General features: G+C 42.4%; 1 protein-coding gene across 4 annotated transcripts in view; it reads left to right on the top strand.

Annotated features, from left to right (window-relative positions):
• The first annotated feature begins 2,253 nt into the window (after window positions 1-2,253).
• The window catches only part of CYTH3 (cytohesin 3), a 51,143-nt gene continuing 37,256 nt past the window's right edge, over window positions 2,254-16,140 (top strand). Inside the window, exon 1 of one of the 4 annotated variants that reach the window (XM_042437628.1) lies at window positions 2,254-2,461. In XM_042437628.1, coding sequence (XP_042293562.1) covers window positions 2,425-2,461 — 37 coding nt within the window. In that variant the 5' untranslated portion in view covers window positions 2,254-2,424. Of the gene's footprint in view, window positions 2,462-5,091; window positions 5,602-10,308; window positions 11,702-12,642; window positions 13,084-16,140 lie in introns of those variants that run through there. The other 3 variants (XM_042437630.1, XM_042437629.1, XM_042437627.1) reach the window with 3 other exon arrangements.

Below are 16,140 nucleotides of genomic sequence, written 5' to 3'. Positions count from 1 at the left end.
TGAAGATGGAGCAAGCTTGTTTTCTGCAGCTCCAGAGAACAGGACATGAACGATGGATTCACACTACAGGAAAAGAGATTCCACCTCAACATTAGGAGGAACTTCCTGACAGTAGGAGATGTACTGTACTGATGAAAAACAGATAAAAGATATTACACTCTATTGAAAATTGCACAAAGTCTAGCGTTTCTAGTTCTATATTCCAATTGGAGAAGCTCCTTTCATAGTATGGAAAGCATTTTTGAAACAGCTGTTTTTATGTTGTTATACTTCAAACACCGTGAATACCATATTTTATCACTATGTTTTCACGACACATCAGAGGGGAGGAATAGCATGTGACTTAAAATGGAAATCTGAAGTGAAAAATCAACCCAGTTTTCATTCTAGGACCTAGAATTTAGGTCACCAACGTGCCCTACATTTACAGTACTTGGGAAGAATTTAAGCATTTGCATGAAGTTCTACATATCGGTCTCAATCTTATATATACATCAGTCACCATGCAGTTTTGTTATTTTATGACTTAGCTATAGTGATGTGAATGGTATGCTTAAAATAAACTGTTACCTCAATTTCGTCTTAATTTATTGATGTCTGCTCCATATTGAAATCAAATGTGGAACGATTAACATTGGTTCGGTGGTCCAAATCAACATGAATAAAGTCTGAAGATGATTCTGGAAAAGGTGCAGAACAAGAGATACAAGGAGTGAGAGCATTTGGGGCTCAGAAGAAAGGGCCCACAGAATATAAGTTCAAACAGCACTATACACCTAGGAAAGGCAGTTATCACAATACTGTGGGGGATCCTGAGGTTTTTCAGAGTACGCAAAGTATTATGGCTGGAGATAAACGCAACAAAAAGGATAACTCCACCATCCCAACCTGATGCGCACTGAGCATGGTGCATTGGGCCGCAAGTTTTGATTCACTCTTGGGGGTCAGGAGCAGAAAACTGGAGATGGGGAAGAGCAGAAAGGCAAAGGAGTGTCTGGGGTCTTAAACAGAACCACTTTGCAACATAGAGAACTACTTGCCCATAGGGAGTCATTGGAGAACACCGGCCCATAGGAAACATAGGGGAATGCTTGCCCATAAAAAAACAGTGGGAAATACTTGCCCATAGGGAAACATAGGGGACTTCTTGTCCATAGGAAATCATAGAGGAACACTTTCCCATAGAGAAACATGGGGGAATACTTTTCCATAGGGGAATACTTTCCAATAGGAAACACGGGAATACTTTCACATAGGGAAACTTTCCCATAGGGGAACATAGGGGAGTACTTTCCCATAGGGAAACATAGGAGAATACTTTCCCATAGGGGAGTACTTTCACATAGGGGAACATAGGGGAGTACTTTCCCATAGGGGAACATAGGGGACTATATTCTCATAGGGAAACATTGGAGAATACTATCCCATAGGGGAACAAAAGGGACTATTTTCTCATAGGGGAACATAGGAGAATACTTTCCCATAGGGAAACATAGGGGACTATTTTCTCATAGGGAAACATAGATACTTTCCCATAGGAGAATATAGTAAGGTTGCCATAATTGTCCATTAAAAACTGAAACAAAATGTAGGACAAAATCTAGACCAAACTGTAGGGCAACTGCTGCAGGACAAAACTTGGCCCAAAATGTGGGACATTTAAGGTCCATTTTTCTTAAATGCCCTACATTTTGGGCTGAGTTTTGTCCTGCAGTTGTCCTACAGTTTGGTCTAGATTTTGTCCTACATTTTGTCCCGGGTTTTAGTGGACAATATTCCCCCAATGTTTCTTATGGGCAAATCCTGCCATCCCTTTGCCTACAAGTCCCTTATATCTTCAGCGCCTTTTGGGACCCAAATGCTGAGGGACTCCTCCATTGGCGCCAAAGAGGCCTGAGGCGACTTTAGGCTGCATCCACACTGGAGAAATAACCCGGTTTGGCCCCACTTTAACTTGTTCTGTCTCAAGACTGTGGAATTCTGGGAGTTGGAGTTTTGTTGTGGGCCCAGAGCGGAGCTCCGCTCTGGGCCCCACAACAAAACTCCAACTCCCAGAATTCCACAGCCTTGAGACAGAAAAGAATTAAAGCGGACCAAAGCGGGTTATATCTCCAGTGTGGATGCAGCCTAGAGTCACCTCAGGCCCCTTTGGCGCCAATGGAGGCGGCCTTTCCCCTCCTTCTTCTCCTCCTTCTCTTCAGTGATTTGTTATTTGGGGTTATTCATTATTTATTTCTTTCGGGGCGGGTCACATGAGAGGAAGGGCAGAAGGAGAAAGAGGAGGAGAAGGAGGAGAAGAAGAGAAGGAGGAGAGGCGGCTGAGGAGGAGGAGAGAGAAAGAGGGCAACTAGCGAAGGCTTGAGGGCTGCTAAGGCTATCGCTGCCCTGGGCCTCCAGAGGAGCCCCAACAACAACAACAACATCATGGACGAAGACGGAGGAGGAGGAGGAGGAGGGAGCGGTGAGTGAGTGCCGAGGAAGGAAAGACTTGGCTTTGGGCGCTTATCAGGGGCTTATTGTGAGGAGGAAGGGGCTCTCATAGGAGTGTGGGAATAGGGAGGTTTCAGGCTTCTTCTGCCAGCCCAAGGAGGGCTCTCCCCCAAGAGTGCCTCTGAGCAAGTGCAGAGCGCCTTCCCTCCCTCAGCTCCTCTGTCCCCGAACTGCCTCCTTGATCTCGCTCCGGGAGAGAGATGCTTCTCCTCCACTGAAGGATAGTTATGTTTCTGTCTAGCTACCTAGCTATTTAGTTATACTGTACTTATCATATGTATTATATAGATCATACATTTATATTTATAGTCCACTTTCTCACACAACCTCTCTGCCTATTTATACTACATTTGTTATATATCATATTTTACATTTATTATATTTATATTTATATCCCATTTTGCCCCAAAATGTGTGTGTGTGTGCGTGTATATATATATATATATATAATGTGTGTGTGTGTGTGTGTGTGTGTGTATATATATATATATATATAGTGTGTGTGTATTTTTATATTTATACTGTAGCTCACTTTCTCCACAGCTGGCACAACAAACTACAACTCCCAGAATGCCATAGCTCTGAGACATGGCAGTTGAAGCAGTGTCAAACCCAATTATTTCTGGCTGCTTCCCATCCTTCCTCCCAAAAACGTACTTTCTGTTTCAGGTTCCCCAAAAGCAGAGGTTGAGGGTTGCCCCATTGAGAGACTGGCAGGTGCCTCCTTTGCTCCGGCCAAGGCTTCCAAGGCAGTATTCCTAGGCATAGATATTCCTTGATCAATGCATGCGGGATGATAACTTGCTGCGCTTCTCCTTCCTCCACAAATTCAGAACCTGAGGAAATGGCACATCCTTCGTCCATCAACCTTCTTCTCTTGTCATGTCACTGAAGTATGTTTTGGACCGAAGGGGGATGGAATGGACAGGGTTTTGGTGAGGAGATTTATCCCTCTCTCTCAAGGGAAGGAGGCTCTCTTAGCTGAGGATGATGTTGTCCTTTCTTGCTGGACTCCTGATCCTGCTCTTTCCACATTCCCCTTGCACAAGTTCACACCCTTGTTTTCTCAACACTGGCTTGGTTTTGTCCTTAAAGGCTTTCCAGGGAGGATTAAAGTCCTTCTTGCAGCGAAACCTGGAAAACAAGGGAGCTTTTTAGCTGCATTTTGTACACCTAGAAAACGGACAGTGGGCCGTTTTAATGGTTAAAGGGACGTGTGATCTTTACTCGGCCGTATCTTTTGCGGCTGCACTTTCTTCTCAGTCTTCACCGCTTTTGCTACACCGAGTTTGATCCACGCAGCTTGGGATTTTGCTGTGTGTGTGTTTGTGCTTTTTGTTTAGAAAAGAAAACCTGTGGGAGATAACTCTTTAGGTACCGCCAACAGTATTTAGCAAGCAACCAGTGGCAAGCGACACACCGCATCCATTCTTTGCCTCCTCTATAATGTTTTATCCTCTCTGCTTATCATCACAGGCCTCTGCAGATGCATTTCCTGCATGTCGTTCTGTATAATCTCTGGCTTCAAAGGCATATGGTTAACAAGACCTCTGTAAACTGAACATAGCTCTGTGTACAGCTGCCATTTGAAGTTCTCTTCTAGAAGCACAATCCCGCTTCCTGTTTGTTCATCCTGTTGCTTTCATTGCCCTCTTATCCTCACTGGCTTGAGGTATACCTTCCAAAGCTTCTCATCCTGTGTAGCCACTTACAGCCCCCACCCCTATATGTCTCTCCCATTGTCTTTTGCTTGTGCTCAGACTAAACACAATTCCCATTCACCTACCATATATACTCGACTATAAGTCAACATCACATATAAGTCGAGGGCAGGTATTGGGCCCAAAATTACGGATTTTGATATGCCCCCATGATTAAGTTGAGGGTAAAACTTAAGAGTCACATAATAGAGGCTGTAAAGGATGAAGCAAAGGAAAACAGTGTCAAAGATCATACAAAATTCCAGCAGACCTTAACTGTTTGTGCTCATACTAAAGTCTGGATGGATGAGAGCGTGGAGAAGGGCCATAGATAATAGAATTGTAGAGTTGGAGGAGACCCCAAGGGCCATCCAGTCCAACCCCATTCTGCCATGCAGGAACTCACAATCAAAGCGCCTGCAACTGATGGCCATCATACTTCTATTTAAAGACCTCCAAAGAAGAGGACTCCACCATTCTCCAAGGGAGCATCTTCCACTATTGAACAGCTCTTACTGTCAGGAGGTTCTTCCTAATGTTGAGGTGGGACCTCTTTTCCTGTACTTTGAATCCATTGCTCAAGATCCTATTCTCTGGAGCAGCAGAAAACAAGCTTGCTCCATCCTCAATGTGACACCCCTTCAAATACTTAAACAGGGCTATCATATCATCTCTTACCCTTCTCTTCCCCAGGCTAAACATTCCCAGCTTTCTAAATTTCTCCTTCTAGGGCATGACTTCCAGACCCTTCATCATTTTGGTTGCCCTCCTTTGGACATGCTCCAGTTTCTCAACATCCTTTTTGAATTGTGGTGCTCAGAACTGGACACAGTATTCCAGGTGAGACCTGACCAGAGCAGAATAGAGTGGCACTATTACTTCCCTTGAGACGCTATGCTTCTACTGATGCAGCCTAGAATTGCATTGGCCTTTTAAGGCGTCGCATCACAGTGCTTCCCGGACAGATTATGCTCTTGCCTTTTACCAGGGGATGGTTCCTTTTTAAAATTAAAGTTAAAGGACAGTACTGACATTGACCTGTGGATAAGTTGACACAGTTTTTGGGAGTCAATTTTTTGACTAACATTTCTAGACTTATACATGAGTATATACAAAATCTTTCATTGAACTCCCACACCATCACCCACAGATTGCCTTTTCACATCTTTATCAATGCCTTTTGGGACAGGCTGAGGGACCGAGAGAAGTGGATATAAGAAGACGTAGTGAGTAGTTCTGTGACTACTGCCTGCTACATAAAGAGGAGTGTTGTTGAAGGAGGAGCAGGGTTGATCTTTCTGACAAGGCAACAGAAACACTGCCTCCTTTTGCTCATTCCCGTGTCAGGATGCCAGTCTTATTAGGACTGCTCCCATTCATCATGGAGGACAATGGAGAACTCTGTGTTGTGGTAAACCCATTAATTTATTAATTCCCCCTCTTCAGTTTAGTTGACTCAAAGGTCAACTGTTGAAATGAATGCACAGCGTTTAAGGGTTGTGTCAATGGTTAGAAAAGGGAATTTATTAATGCAAGATGAGGCTCGAATACAAAGATCTTACAGAAAGAAGGGAATATTGTCTCGGGAACATTAGAAGCCATATGGAGATGTAGTGGACTGTTTCAAATGCCAGTGACGCTTCATTGCTGACTACAAATTGTTGGTTCTTTTTTCCCTTGACACAGTGAAATAATTCTGTGTTCTAGATGTCGCTGCAATATTGGCTTGCCTGAAATTCAGCAGATACTTTGTTGAAAACAGTATGTGACAGGAAGGTTAATTGCTGTGGGATTTTTTGCTTTGTGTAGAGTTTGACATGGGCACTCTTGCCATCTTAGCCAAGGTGCAGCAGGGATGGCTGAGTGGTTAATCCAGTTTCAACAGGCATACAGTTTCCATAGACATTTGCTTGTGTGTTTGTAAACACACCTCTTTAATAACTAAGACGTGCAACTGACAATGTCCTTTGGTATAGTATGTGTGGTCTTTCTCACTGCTGTATTATAATGTATATATTGAGCCTGAACAGACAGGCCAAAATAAAGTTGCTTCGTGTCACTTTGGAGGTATGCTGTTTAAATAACACACGTATCTGAAAAAGCCAGAAGCTGCACCAAAGCTGCGCTCCAGTCCTTAGGATTGAAGCATGACTTTGGCACAGCTTCCTGCCTCTGAGGCGCGTTACAGACCGCTGAAAAGCGGCGGCCTGCACCTGCCCCTTTCCCCGCCAGATCGGGGCCTCAGTGGCTAGAGCGGCAGCTGCTGAGGCCCCGATCCGCTGCTTTCCAGGCCGCGGGGAAGCGGCAAAAGGCCACTTCCCCAAGGCCTGGAAAGGGGTGTCCTTGGGGCTTCAAGCCCCAAGGACACCCCACAGCGACGGGGAGGAGAAGAAAGGGGCCGCTTGGCCCCTTTCTCCTCTGCATCGCTGGGCGCAGCCATCTAAAGGCTGCACCAGTGACGCAAGACCAGAAAGGAGCTCCGTTTCAGAGCTCCTTCCTGCACCCACGAAAGAGCGCACTAAGCGCCCTCGCGTGGCGCGACGGCATCACGTCCGCGCCGCCTCATTTGGAGGCAGCGTGTTTGTGACGCCATCATGGTGGCCCCCACGTAGATGGGGCGCCGCTATCTTGTACATCCTCAGGGCGTATTAGGCTTGGGGGCATCAAGAAGTGACGCCCCTTTTTAAACCTAGGACGTCCACGTCCTTTATGGCGGTCTGTAATGCGCCTTAGAAAGCATACATAATTTAAACAACATACATCCAAAGTGACCTGAAGCAGCTTTATTTTGGCCTGTCTGTTCGGGCCCAATGTGAACTAAAAAGAAATTGAGTCCATTTCACATGTATGTTGGGATGACTTGTCTGGGTTAACCCTTTGCTTCAAACAGCTATTGCTAGTTGCTAATAAAACCACAGGCTCTTGGTTGTAATATATGCAAGTACAATATAAAAAAAAAATCAATTCAAGTGTTGAGATCAAAGTTTGTTCTGTTTTGACAACCACAATTTCCCTATAAATATGTAGTATTTAAATGGGGTATGAGTAATAGTTGCATTACGATTGCTAGTACCAGGAATATGGCACCGAGTGGGTGTGGTATGTTTATCTTTACAGGAGGAAAAAATGCTAGGATGAATCAGTAACATGTTGCAGGAAGGCATCCCCATGAACAAGTAATGCTGCCATTAACGTTTCTCATTGATTATTTCCTTTGCTCTTTTAGTCCAAAGAACATGTTAAGACTACTAACTGAAAGAAAACAAAATGTCTTGTACATATTACAGTAGGGGATTTGAATAAGTAGCCAAAAGGAGCAGGTTGAGGCTTTGTATTTCATGCATTTCAAAATAGGGTGTAGTATATGATTACACATATATTTACATAAATTCAATGTAGATGATGAAGATATTGAAATACTTAAAGATTTCTCATGTCTTAGATCAGTCATTGATCAGAAAGGAGACCACAATCAAGAAATCAGAAGACTAAGCCTTAGAAGGGCAGCTGTGAAAGTACTAAACAAGATCTTGGAGTGCAGAGATACACAACTGAACACTAAGGATCATCCAAACCATCTTCTTTCCCATCTCTCTCTATGAGTGGGCTACTTGAGGAGACAGTGCAAACACTGAAAGGGTTTTCCCTTAATTTCAGCACAGGACTATATGCAGAAACTTTTTCTCAACAACTGAATCACTGTATGCTCTCTGTCTCTCCATTTTCTATTAGAAGCTTGATCTGTAAATAGGACGTTGTTGTGTGCCTTCAAATAGTTTCTGACTTATGGCAACTCTAAGGCTGTATCATGGGCTTTTCTGCACATTGAGATCCAGTATAAAGTTCACCGTTTGATTCTGCTGTTCTCCTTTGTGCTATTTTGAAGAATAATCCCATTAGCCAAGTGGAGAATTGCAGAATTCTAGGGAAGAGAGGTAAGTTCTGGGTGTTTCACAGGAAGTATTGGTGCCACCTTAAGGCTATTCAGCTAGTTTGCCAAAGCATGGATTGGTCATATGGCAGAGTTTAGGTGTACATAGGAGATATGTGGGTGTTCAGGTTGAGGATGAAAAATATTTAACAGCTGCATCATCCACCAGTAACTGCAAATGCTTGGTTTGAGTTAAACATACATCCTCCAATAGTAGAGTATGATTGTGTAATTGGAGCCTGATGTAAAATGCACACACAGTCACTGGATCAAGAAAAAGGTTGCATTGGCAACTTGCATTTTGGCATCTCCTGTTTCTGAGTGATTCACCTTGTAGCTTGGACACTCTTGATTTGTAATTGTTCTGTGACAGCCATTATTCATCTTTATATTGTTACTTACTTGAGTCTTTTCTTTTATCCCATTCAGATTTTGGCTGTATGACATACCCTGCAAACAGCCGGACAGCTGTATTTCCTTTTTCTTGGCAACATACACACACTCAGTCCACTAGAAAGCCATGTGTTTTTGTGGTCCCCTGAGACTTATCTGAGGGAGGAAATGGCTTGACCTGTTTGGTTGCTATGAAGGAAAAACACTCTTGTTTGTATTTTTGGTGAACATCTGTGTTGCATTTATTTAATTCCTTTCTGGAGGTTATTTAAAACCATGTGGCACAATGTTAGAAGATTTTATTAAAAATAAATTAGTGCTGTTTCAGTTCAGATGTCTACTGGTCTTATATTGATGCCTAAAATGGCCTGTCCTAGACATATCTCCAGCTGGAGACATAGCACTATTGATCATGAAATGGGGAAGCGATAGGCAGAGGAATACTCTTGATCATAGAATCATAGAGTTGGAAGAAATCACAATCTAATCCCCTGTCATGCAGAAATACGCAGTGAAAGCACTCCTGACATATGTCCATCAAGTCCCATTAAATACCATGGCATAGCAAAATGTCCCTTATAAAAATGGCAAATCAAGGTTTTCTATTTAGAATTTGTACTTATCAAAAAATATTTTCAAGCAGTGGATGCTTGAATCCATGGATAAAAAATCCGTGGATAAGGAGGGCCGACTGTACAGAATACACTCTCTTGGAGAGTGGTGGAGTCTTCTTCTTTGGAAGTCTTTAAACAGGCTGGATGGCTATCTGCCGGGAGTGCTTTGATTGTGAGTTCCTGCATGGCAGGGGGTTGGACTGGATGATCTTTATGGTGTCTTCTAACTCTATGATTCTATGATTCTATAAGCTTATGCTACAACTTATTTTGCCTAGTGAATCTCAAACGTGCTACAAGATCCCTTTTCATACTGCTATTCAAGACTCAAATAGCAGTGTCTCCGAATTCTACCCCCCTTGGAAAATTAAAAAACTGTATAAGAAGAAAAAAAATCATCTACTGTAGTTTCAGTTCAGTTAGGAATCATATCTGTCATATTGGAGGTGTGCCCATGTGTTGCATGTATATTTTTGTGTCTTGCAGCACAGACTCCAGCATAGCACCAAGAAATGCCCAATAGAAGATGCACATGTAGCTTTGTTCAGATTTTCTCAAGGCACGTCTACATGGCCCCTTAATCCATGGCCAGTCCAGTATGTTCTGAACCAGTTGGTTGCACCAAGCCAAATCTGGTGTGATGCTGCATTGTTGTACACACAAAACAGCTGGGCTGGCCTGCTGGCTTGTCCTCTTGTTTTTGGAGCTGCTGCCTCAACTTCCTTGTATGCAGGAGTTCCCTGTAAAGCCTGCTTGGCACGTCGCCACTTCTGCTAAGGACAGAAATGGCCACTCTAACATGTGGTCTGGATACTCCTTAATGTCCTCAGCTGTCCACCCACCAAAAGAACCAGAGGTCACTCGGGGTTTCTGGAAAACACCGGGATTTCTCCTGACTTTGCTTAGTTTGGAGCACAGTCGGGTTAAGAGGAGAAAACACAGATCCTCCTCAGCAGAAGGCAAAACCAGCTTCAAGGAGAGTACAGCATTTTTCCCCTGTGTAGACAAAGGTCCAAAACACCCTGAAGAAATAATCCAGTTTTAGACCACTTTAACTGCCCTGGTTCAGTGATAGGGAATCCTGAGAATTGTAATTTATTGTAACACCAGAGCTTTCTGACCCAAAACTACAGTTCCCAGAATTCCCTAGCATTGAACCAGGACAGTTAAAGCAGTCTTAAACTGGATTGTTTCTGCAGTGTGTTTTGGACCAAAGTCTCACTTCTTCTTCCGTAGAAAAGATCACTCCTATCCCCTGCCAACCTAATTGTAACAGCAAAAACAAAGATTTGTAGTACTTTGCTAAGTAAAAATGCTGTCTAATTTAATAATGTTGGGTTGACAGTAGCATATCTTCCTTTTATAGGTTTGGTGAATATGTGGTCACATATGTAGAAGCCTGGTAGCTTGGCTATTACCAGTTTGGCAATTTTTCATGCCCCGTGTCTCTAAACTGAAAGCTAATGGTTTTATCACCATGCACTGAATTAGATTACGTAATTTTTTGGGAGGGGATTACTGCAAAGTGGATTTGTATTATAGCGCAGCTAAAATGACCAGTGATGAGGGATAATGGGAGCTGCAGCATGTGGAGAGTCACCAGTTGCTTCCTGTGGTGACTCCATAGTTGAGGTACTGAAGTAGCAGCTACTGGATCAGGCAAGAACTCATTTAATTTGAAATAGGCCAATGCTTTATGCATGTGTAAATTGTCCTTGTTGTAAAATGTATAGCAGTTTGGCCACTGCAAGCCATCTGGTGACCTAAATGTGATTTCTGCGTTTAGAGCAATCGTATGTCTAGAAATAGCTCAAAGGGATTGTTTATAGGTTTAATGCTGTAGTAGAGATTTGAGTATGAGGGAATTGCTAAGTATTGAAGTATTATGTATCATTTGTTCTGCATCCAGGCTTTAATAAAACTTAATAAGATCCTACTAGCCTCTGCTGAGAGCCAGTGTGAGCTTGAGCATTGGACTGCGACTCTAGAGACCAGAGTTTGATTTCCCATTGGGCCATGGAGACCCTTAGGCAAGTCACACACTCTCAGCCACAGAAAACCCTATGATAGGTTCACCTTAGGGTTGCCATTAGAAACAACTTGAAGGCACCCAACAATAATAAGAGCAACGGCAATAGCATCTGCTTCCTCACTTTAGCTCCTGGCAGGATTATGTGCTTTGTTCCAAGTCCCTAACCGCTTTTTAATTAGATTATTTATTTGTATAACTTGTTCTCTAGTATTCAGCTGTAGAAAAATGTTTAATTTAATATCTTCTTGAGACACTAGCCAGGGCACCTGGAAGAAAAAGAGATCTAGGCAGCAGCTGGAGAAACTGGAAATATACAGGAGACATTTGGAAGAAATCCTGAACTTTGCCCTGGCTCCTTGGAGAAAAGACCTTATTCTGGCAGACCGTCTTCCCTGAGAAATGCCCAGCTGTGATGTTATGAAAGTTCACACGAGAAGGACTTTCCTTTGCCTTACTATGGCTAAAGAGGAAATAGGGCATGCGATACTTCAGAGCCCCACTTTGATACACTTTCCTTAAAGAGCCTCGTAAATCATGCCAGGTAGATTTCTGCTTCAAACAGAGTGTGTATATAGCTATATTTGTTAGACAGGTTCCATTCCATACTCAGAGGTCCCTTTCAGGTTCTTTGGCCTGCCAGCTTACATTAAGGGAAAAATAAAATGTAATGCTTTCCTATCTTGGAAGGGAGTATAGAAAACGGAAGGAACTCATGCTACTTTTCAGCCATTTGCATCGATGCAATGTTGGAAATGTTGGATAAAACGGTAGGATATAAATCTAAGAAATAATAGGGCCGACAATTTAACGTCTAGCCTTATTCAGCTTTTCTATTTATGTGCTGAAGTAGCACAGGGACGTAGCCGGGGGGGTGTCTTGGGGTCCGGACCCCCCCCCTTCCATTAGAAAAATGAATGGTGTGTGCTGCTGCACTGCCGCACTCAAGCCCCATTATAATGGTGGCACTTAGTCTGGACCCCCTCTTCCTAAAATCCTAGCTACGTCCCTGAGTAGCACACAAAAGGGGAACACAAGTACACTACTGCCAGCCCCTTTATTGCCATCCTTGTTGCCTCCCCACAAGGATGTATTATGGCCAAGTTCAATTACAAATAAATTCTCAGGGGTGCGTGAATGCGGTGGGATAAAAGGCGGAAAAGTATGGTAAGACCAAAAATATGGGTGAATGAAAAATAACAGCATATTTTAGCTATTATTACCAGTATCTAAGCCTTATGAGAGGCGTTTCCGCTTTTTGGAATGAGGAAGAACTTATAGAAAAACTAGAAAACAACATGTCATGAGGAAGGAGATATAGCCTTCTGGGTAAGCTTAGAAGACCGGATTTAGCTATAGGGTGGGGTTGGACCATGGTCCTGCGCTTTGTCTCTCCCAGTCTATATCCTTCATAGCTTGAGTTTCCTAAAATATTTTTGACATGAATTAAAATGTTATACAGTATTCTGCAACGAGGGCAAGAGTAATGAATACTGTATATACTCATATACGTATGTAAGTGTTGTTCCGACTGCCAGAATATTAATTGGATCTTGTGTAACTGTATAGTAGAATTAGTCAAGTGAATCAATTTCCTAAAGTGAATCAAGAAACATATCATGGGAACGTAGCTAGGAAAATATATGTGTAGCAAGAGCATATGATATATAGCTTAATGCAGAGGAAGTTCTTGTTGCTGCTTCTGTGTTCCATAGCAACACATATGGAGAATGAAACATTAACAGATGCCGGCTGCGCGGAAGTAGAGTGTTTTGCACAGTTTGCATATCATGTTTCCATTTGTTCAGCAGAAGCGTGTATATCTCTGTCAAAGGAGGGTTTATGTTATAAGAAAATCTGAATGTTTCAAAATTCTGAACACTATCATCCTCATCCTTATCACTGTTTCCATTAAAGCACATTCAGGTGATTGAGTACAAATTGGGAAACCCCCGTAGGGCCACCCCCGAAAGAATAAGGGTATCAGTTTTGATTTTAAATGCTGGCAAGACATCTTTAGGTATGTTGGAGTATAACAAATTGGACATTAGAGAGGTTTAAACATACACACATCATATCTGGAATTTTTGTGATACAGAATATATGCATAAGTATAAGAGTTACTGGAGAGAAAATGTCTGGAATTGCCCTTAAGTCTACAACCTGGAACAGATAAGAAATACAGAGAGATTGGGGGATATTGCCTTTGGGGATGTGGTGGATAAGTGCTTGTGGCGTTGTGGTTGCAACATTACCTATAGCAAAGTGGCAGCCCTTTCTGCTCTTAGGGCCTTATAGAAGAAAGGAAGAATGGTTTTTTCATGTCTCTTTTCACTTCAGAAGGTGCACCATCTGCAGCATTCTGGTTCCTAAGTGCAGAGGGCACATACAAAAGTTCAGCATCCTATTTTTCACAGTGATCAATGAAATGCCTCTGGGAAATCCCCATAAGGACAGTAACCTCTCCTGCATTTGTCTCCAGCAACCTGGACATAACTGTCATGACTAGTAGCCACTCATAACCTTTTCTGCTATGTTTTTAAAATGGGAAACATGTCCAATACCTACTAGCATCCTAAGGAAAATTGTATAGGGAGTGCTCTGCCGTGTGGTCCTTCTGAACTTCATGTTCTACTTTACTGTGGTACTTAGTGCTAAACCCTTGGAGTAAAAAGGAGGCATGGTGAGTCACAGATTGATCTGTCCATTTCTTTTCCTAACATGTGTGAGAAGATGTATCATCACTATTCTACCAATGCTGCATGAGCCACTGTCTCAGCAAATTAATTCATCTGATGAGGCTATAAATCAGGGGAACAGGTCCTCCATTTTGTTCTATTGTAACTCTCATCAACACTTACTATTTCCAATGTTAGCTGGACTGATGGGAATTGCAGTTTTGCACCATCTGGAGGGTCACCTGTTTTTAGCTCCTTGTGGACATTCTTTATGATTTTGTTATAGCTGATATGTGTATCATAAGATCTCTCACAATGCCAGATTTTTTAAAAAAGAGATGTTATTGACACAGTACATGCAAAAAAAGACCAAAGTTGTGATTTCAATGCAACGTGTGACCACATTACTGCAGTTTTGTGGGGGTTACTAAGGTGTTGTTGCTTTTTAGCCTGTGTTGGATAGTTCAAATTCCTTTTTATTGTTCTGAGAGTTTGAAAGAAACTTGTAATCAAAATGAATTATGCATAATGCTGAAAAGCCTCTGGAGTCGACGGTGGGTGGACTTGGCACACACTTTCATTCATAGTGCTATATTTAAAAGTCCATATGGAGCTGATTATTTCCTTATGCCTTTCCGTAGTCATTATTTTTCTCTTCTAGTATTTTGAAGCTTAAGTTCGGAAAAGACACACAAGAGTTTATATGGGGGAAAACTCAAAGCTGTTGGGGTTTCATGTTGGGGAAATTAATGTATCAGAACGTAGAAAAAGTTCTCTTCTTACTTGGCTCTTGTGTGTTGTAAATGCACCGCAGGATCATTCTGCGTCCGGGAATAACAGAAAAGCCAGCTGTGAGGGTGGTTTTTGCATGAGTGTGAGACAGTATGGTTTGGTAGCGGTCAAGTCTTAGTCATTGTTTAAAAACTCAATAAAGGAAAAGGGCAGGGTGGGAAAATGATGCCGAGTAAAAATATTTTGGGAAAAGCAACAGTAAATCCAGTGCTTCCTTTTCAAATCCATTTTTTCAACTCCCATATTGATATAATTTAATGCCAAAGCCTGCATGTTTCCATTCAGATTTAGAATAAGAATGTGTGAAGTATTTTTCCTTTTAAAATGAAATTATATGTAGATCGTAAAAATTGGTATTCTTACAAATTTCCTTCTGAGATGCTATTGCTCCCATGATACCAAGCCAATGTGTGTTTTCTCCAGGCTTGCAGTTCAGGAAAATGCAAGAGAGAGGAACCTTTGACCCTTCAATTATTTTAGCCTACAACACCCCCTATCCCTTACCATTGGCCATATTTGGGTAGGGCAGATGGGGGTTGTAACCCAAAATATCAATAGGGAGGAAAGTTTCTCACCCTTGGGAGTATTGTAGGAATAATGGGCAAGAAGTGTTGAGTTTCTTACTAGCATTGGCTACAGATCAGAAAACTCTCCTTGTTCTTATAACCGAGTTCCTTTCCACGAAATATGAAAACATCTTTCTTTGATCTGAGGATGAGATGTAAAGAGTTACCTTCTTTTTTCCTCTGGGTGCTTTAGGCCTCTAAGTGGGAGCTTGCAGCAGCCACCTTGGTCAAATCTGCACTGCAGAAATAATGTGTTTTGACAGTGCTTTAACTGCCATGGCTCAAAGCTATGGAATTCTGGGATTTGTAGTTTAGTGAGATATTTAGCTTGCTTTGTCAGAGAGCCCTGGTGCCATAAATTCCAAATCTCAGAATCCCATAGCACTGAGCCATGGCAGTGAAGGCGGTGTTAAACTGTATTATGTCTGCGTTGAAGATTTAGCCTTCTCTGTCAGAGAGCAGCGGTGCCATAACAAACTACACATCCCAGAATTCCATAGCATTGAGCCATGGCAGTTAAAGGGGTGTCAAACTGCATTATTTCAGCAGTGCAGATTAGACCCTTATTCATCTTATCATGGCAGCTTCTGATGAGAGAGGAGGTGATGGTTCAGCATTCCATGTAGCCTTGCCAGGGATTACTGGCAGCTGTCTTTCCTTTCATTCCCACCATCCTGATCTGATCTGATTATGGGAATGTATTTACTTTATCCCATAAGTATTCTAGTCTGGAGTTCCTGGGCTCATCCTACCACACGCTACATCGATTCCCAAGGAAAGGGGAGGAATATGCTATTTACTGTGAGGTACTAACATTCTGTATTGATGAGAAAAGTCATTATCCTTCCCCAGACAGGATAAAGCTCATCACACAGCAATGGGATATGCTTGTGTTCTCCATCTCTCTTGGGAGTTTTTTGCAGGGAAGGAAAGAATGAGGCTGTCTT

The sequence above is a fragment of the Sceloporus undulatus genome, chromosome 8 (genome assembly GCF_019175285.1).
Source record: "Sceloporus undulatus isolate JIND9_A2432 ecotype Alabama chromosome 8, SceUnd_v1.1, whole genome shotgun sequence".
Lineage (NCBI taxonomy): Eukaryota > Metazoa > Chordata > Lepidosauria > Squamata > Phrynosomatidae > Sceloporus > Sceloporus undulatus.
The sequence above is the reverse complement of the archived record's forward strand: the minus strand, read 5'-3'. Positions and strand labels throughout refer to the sequence as shown.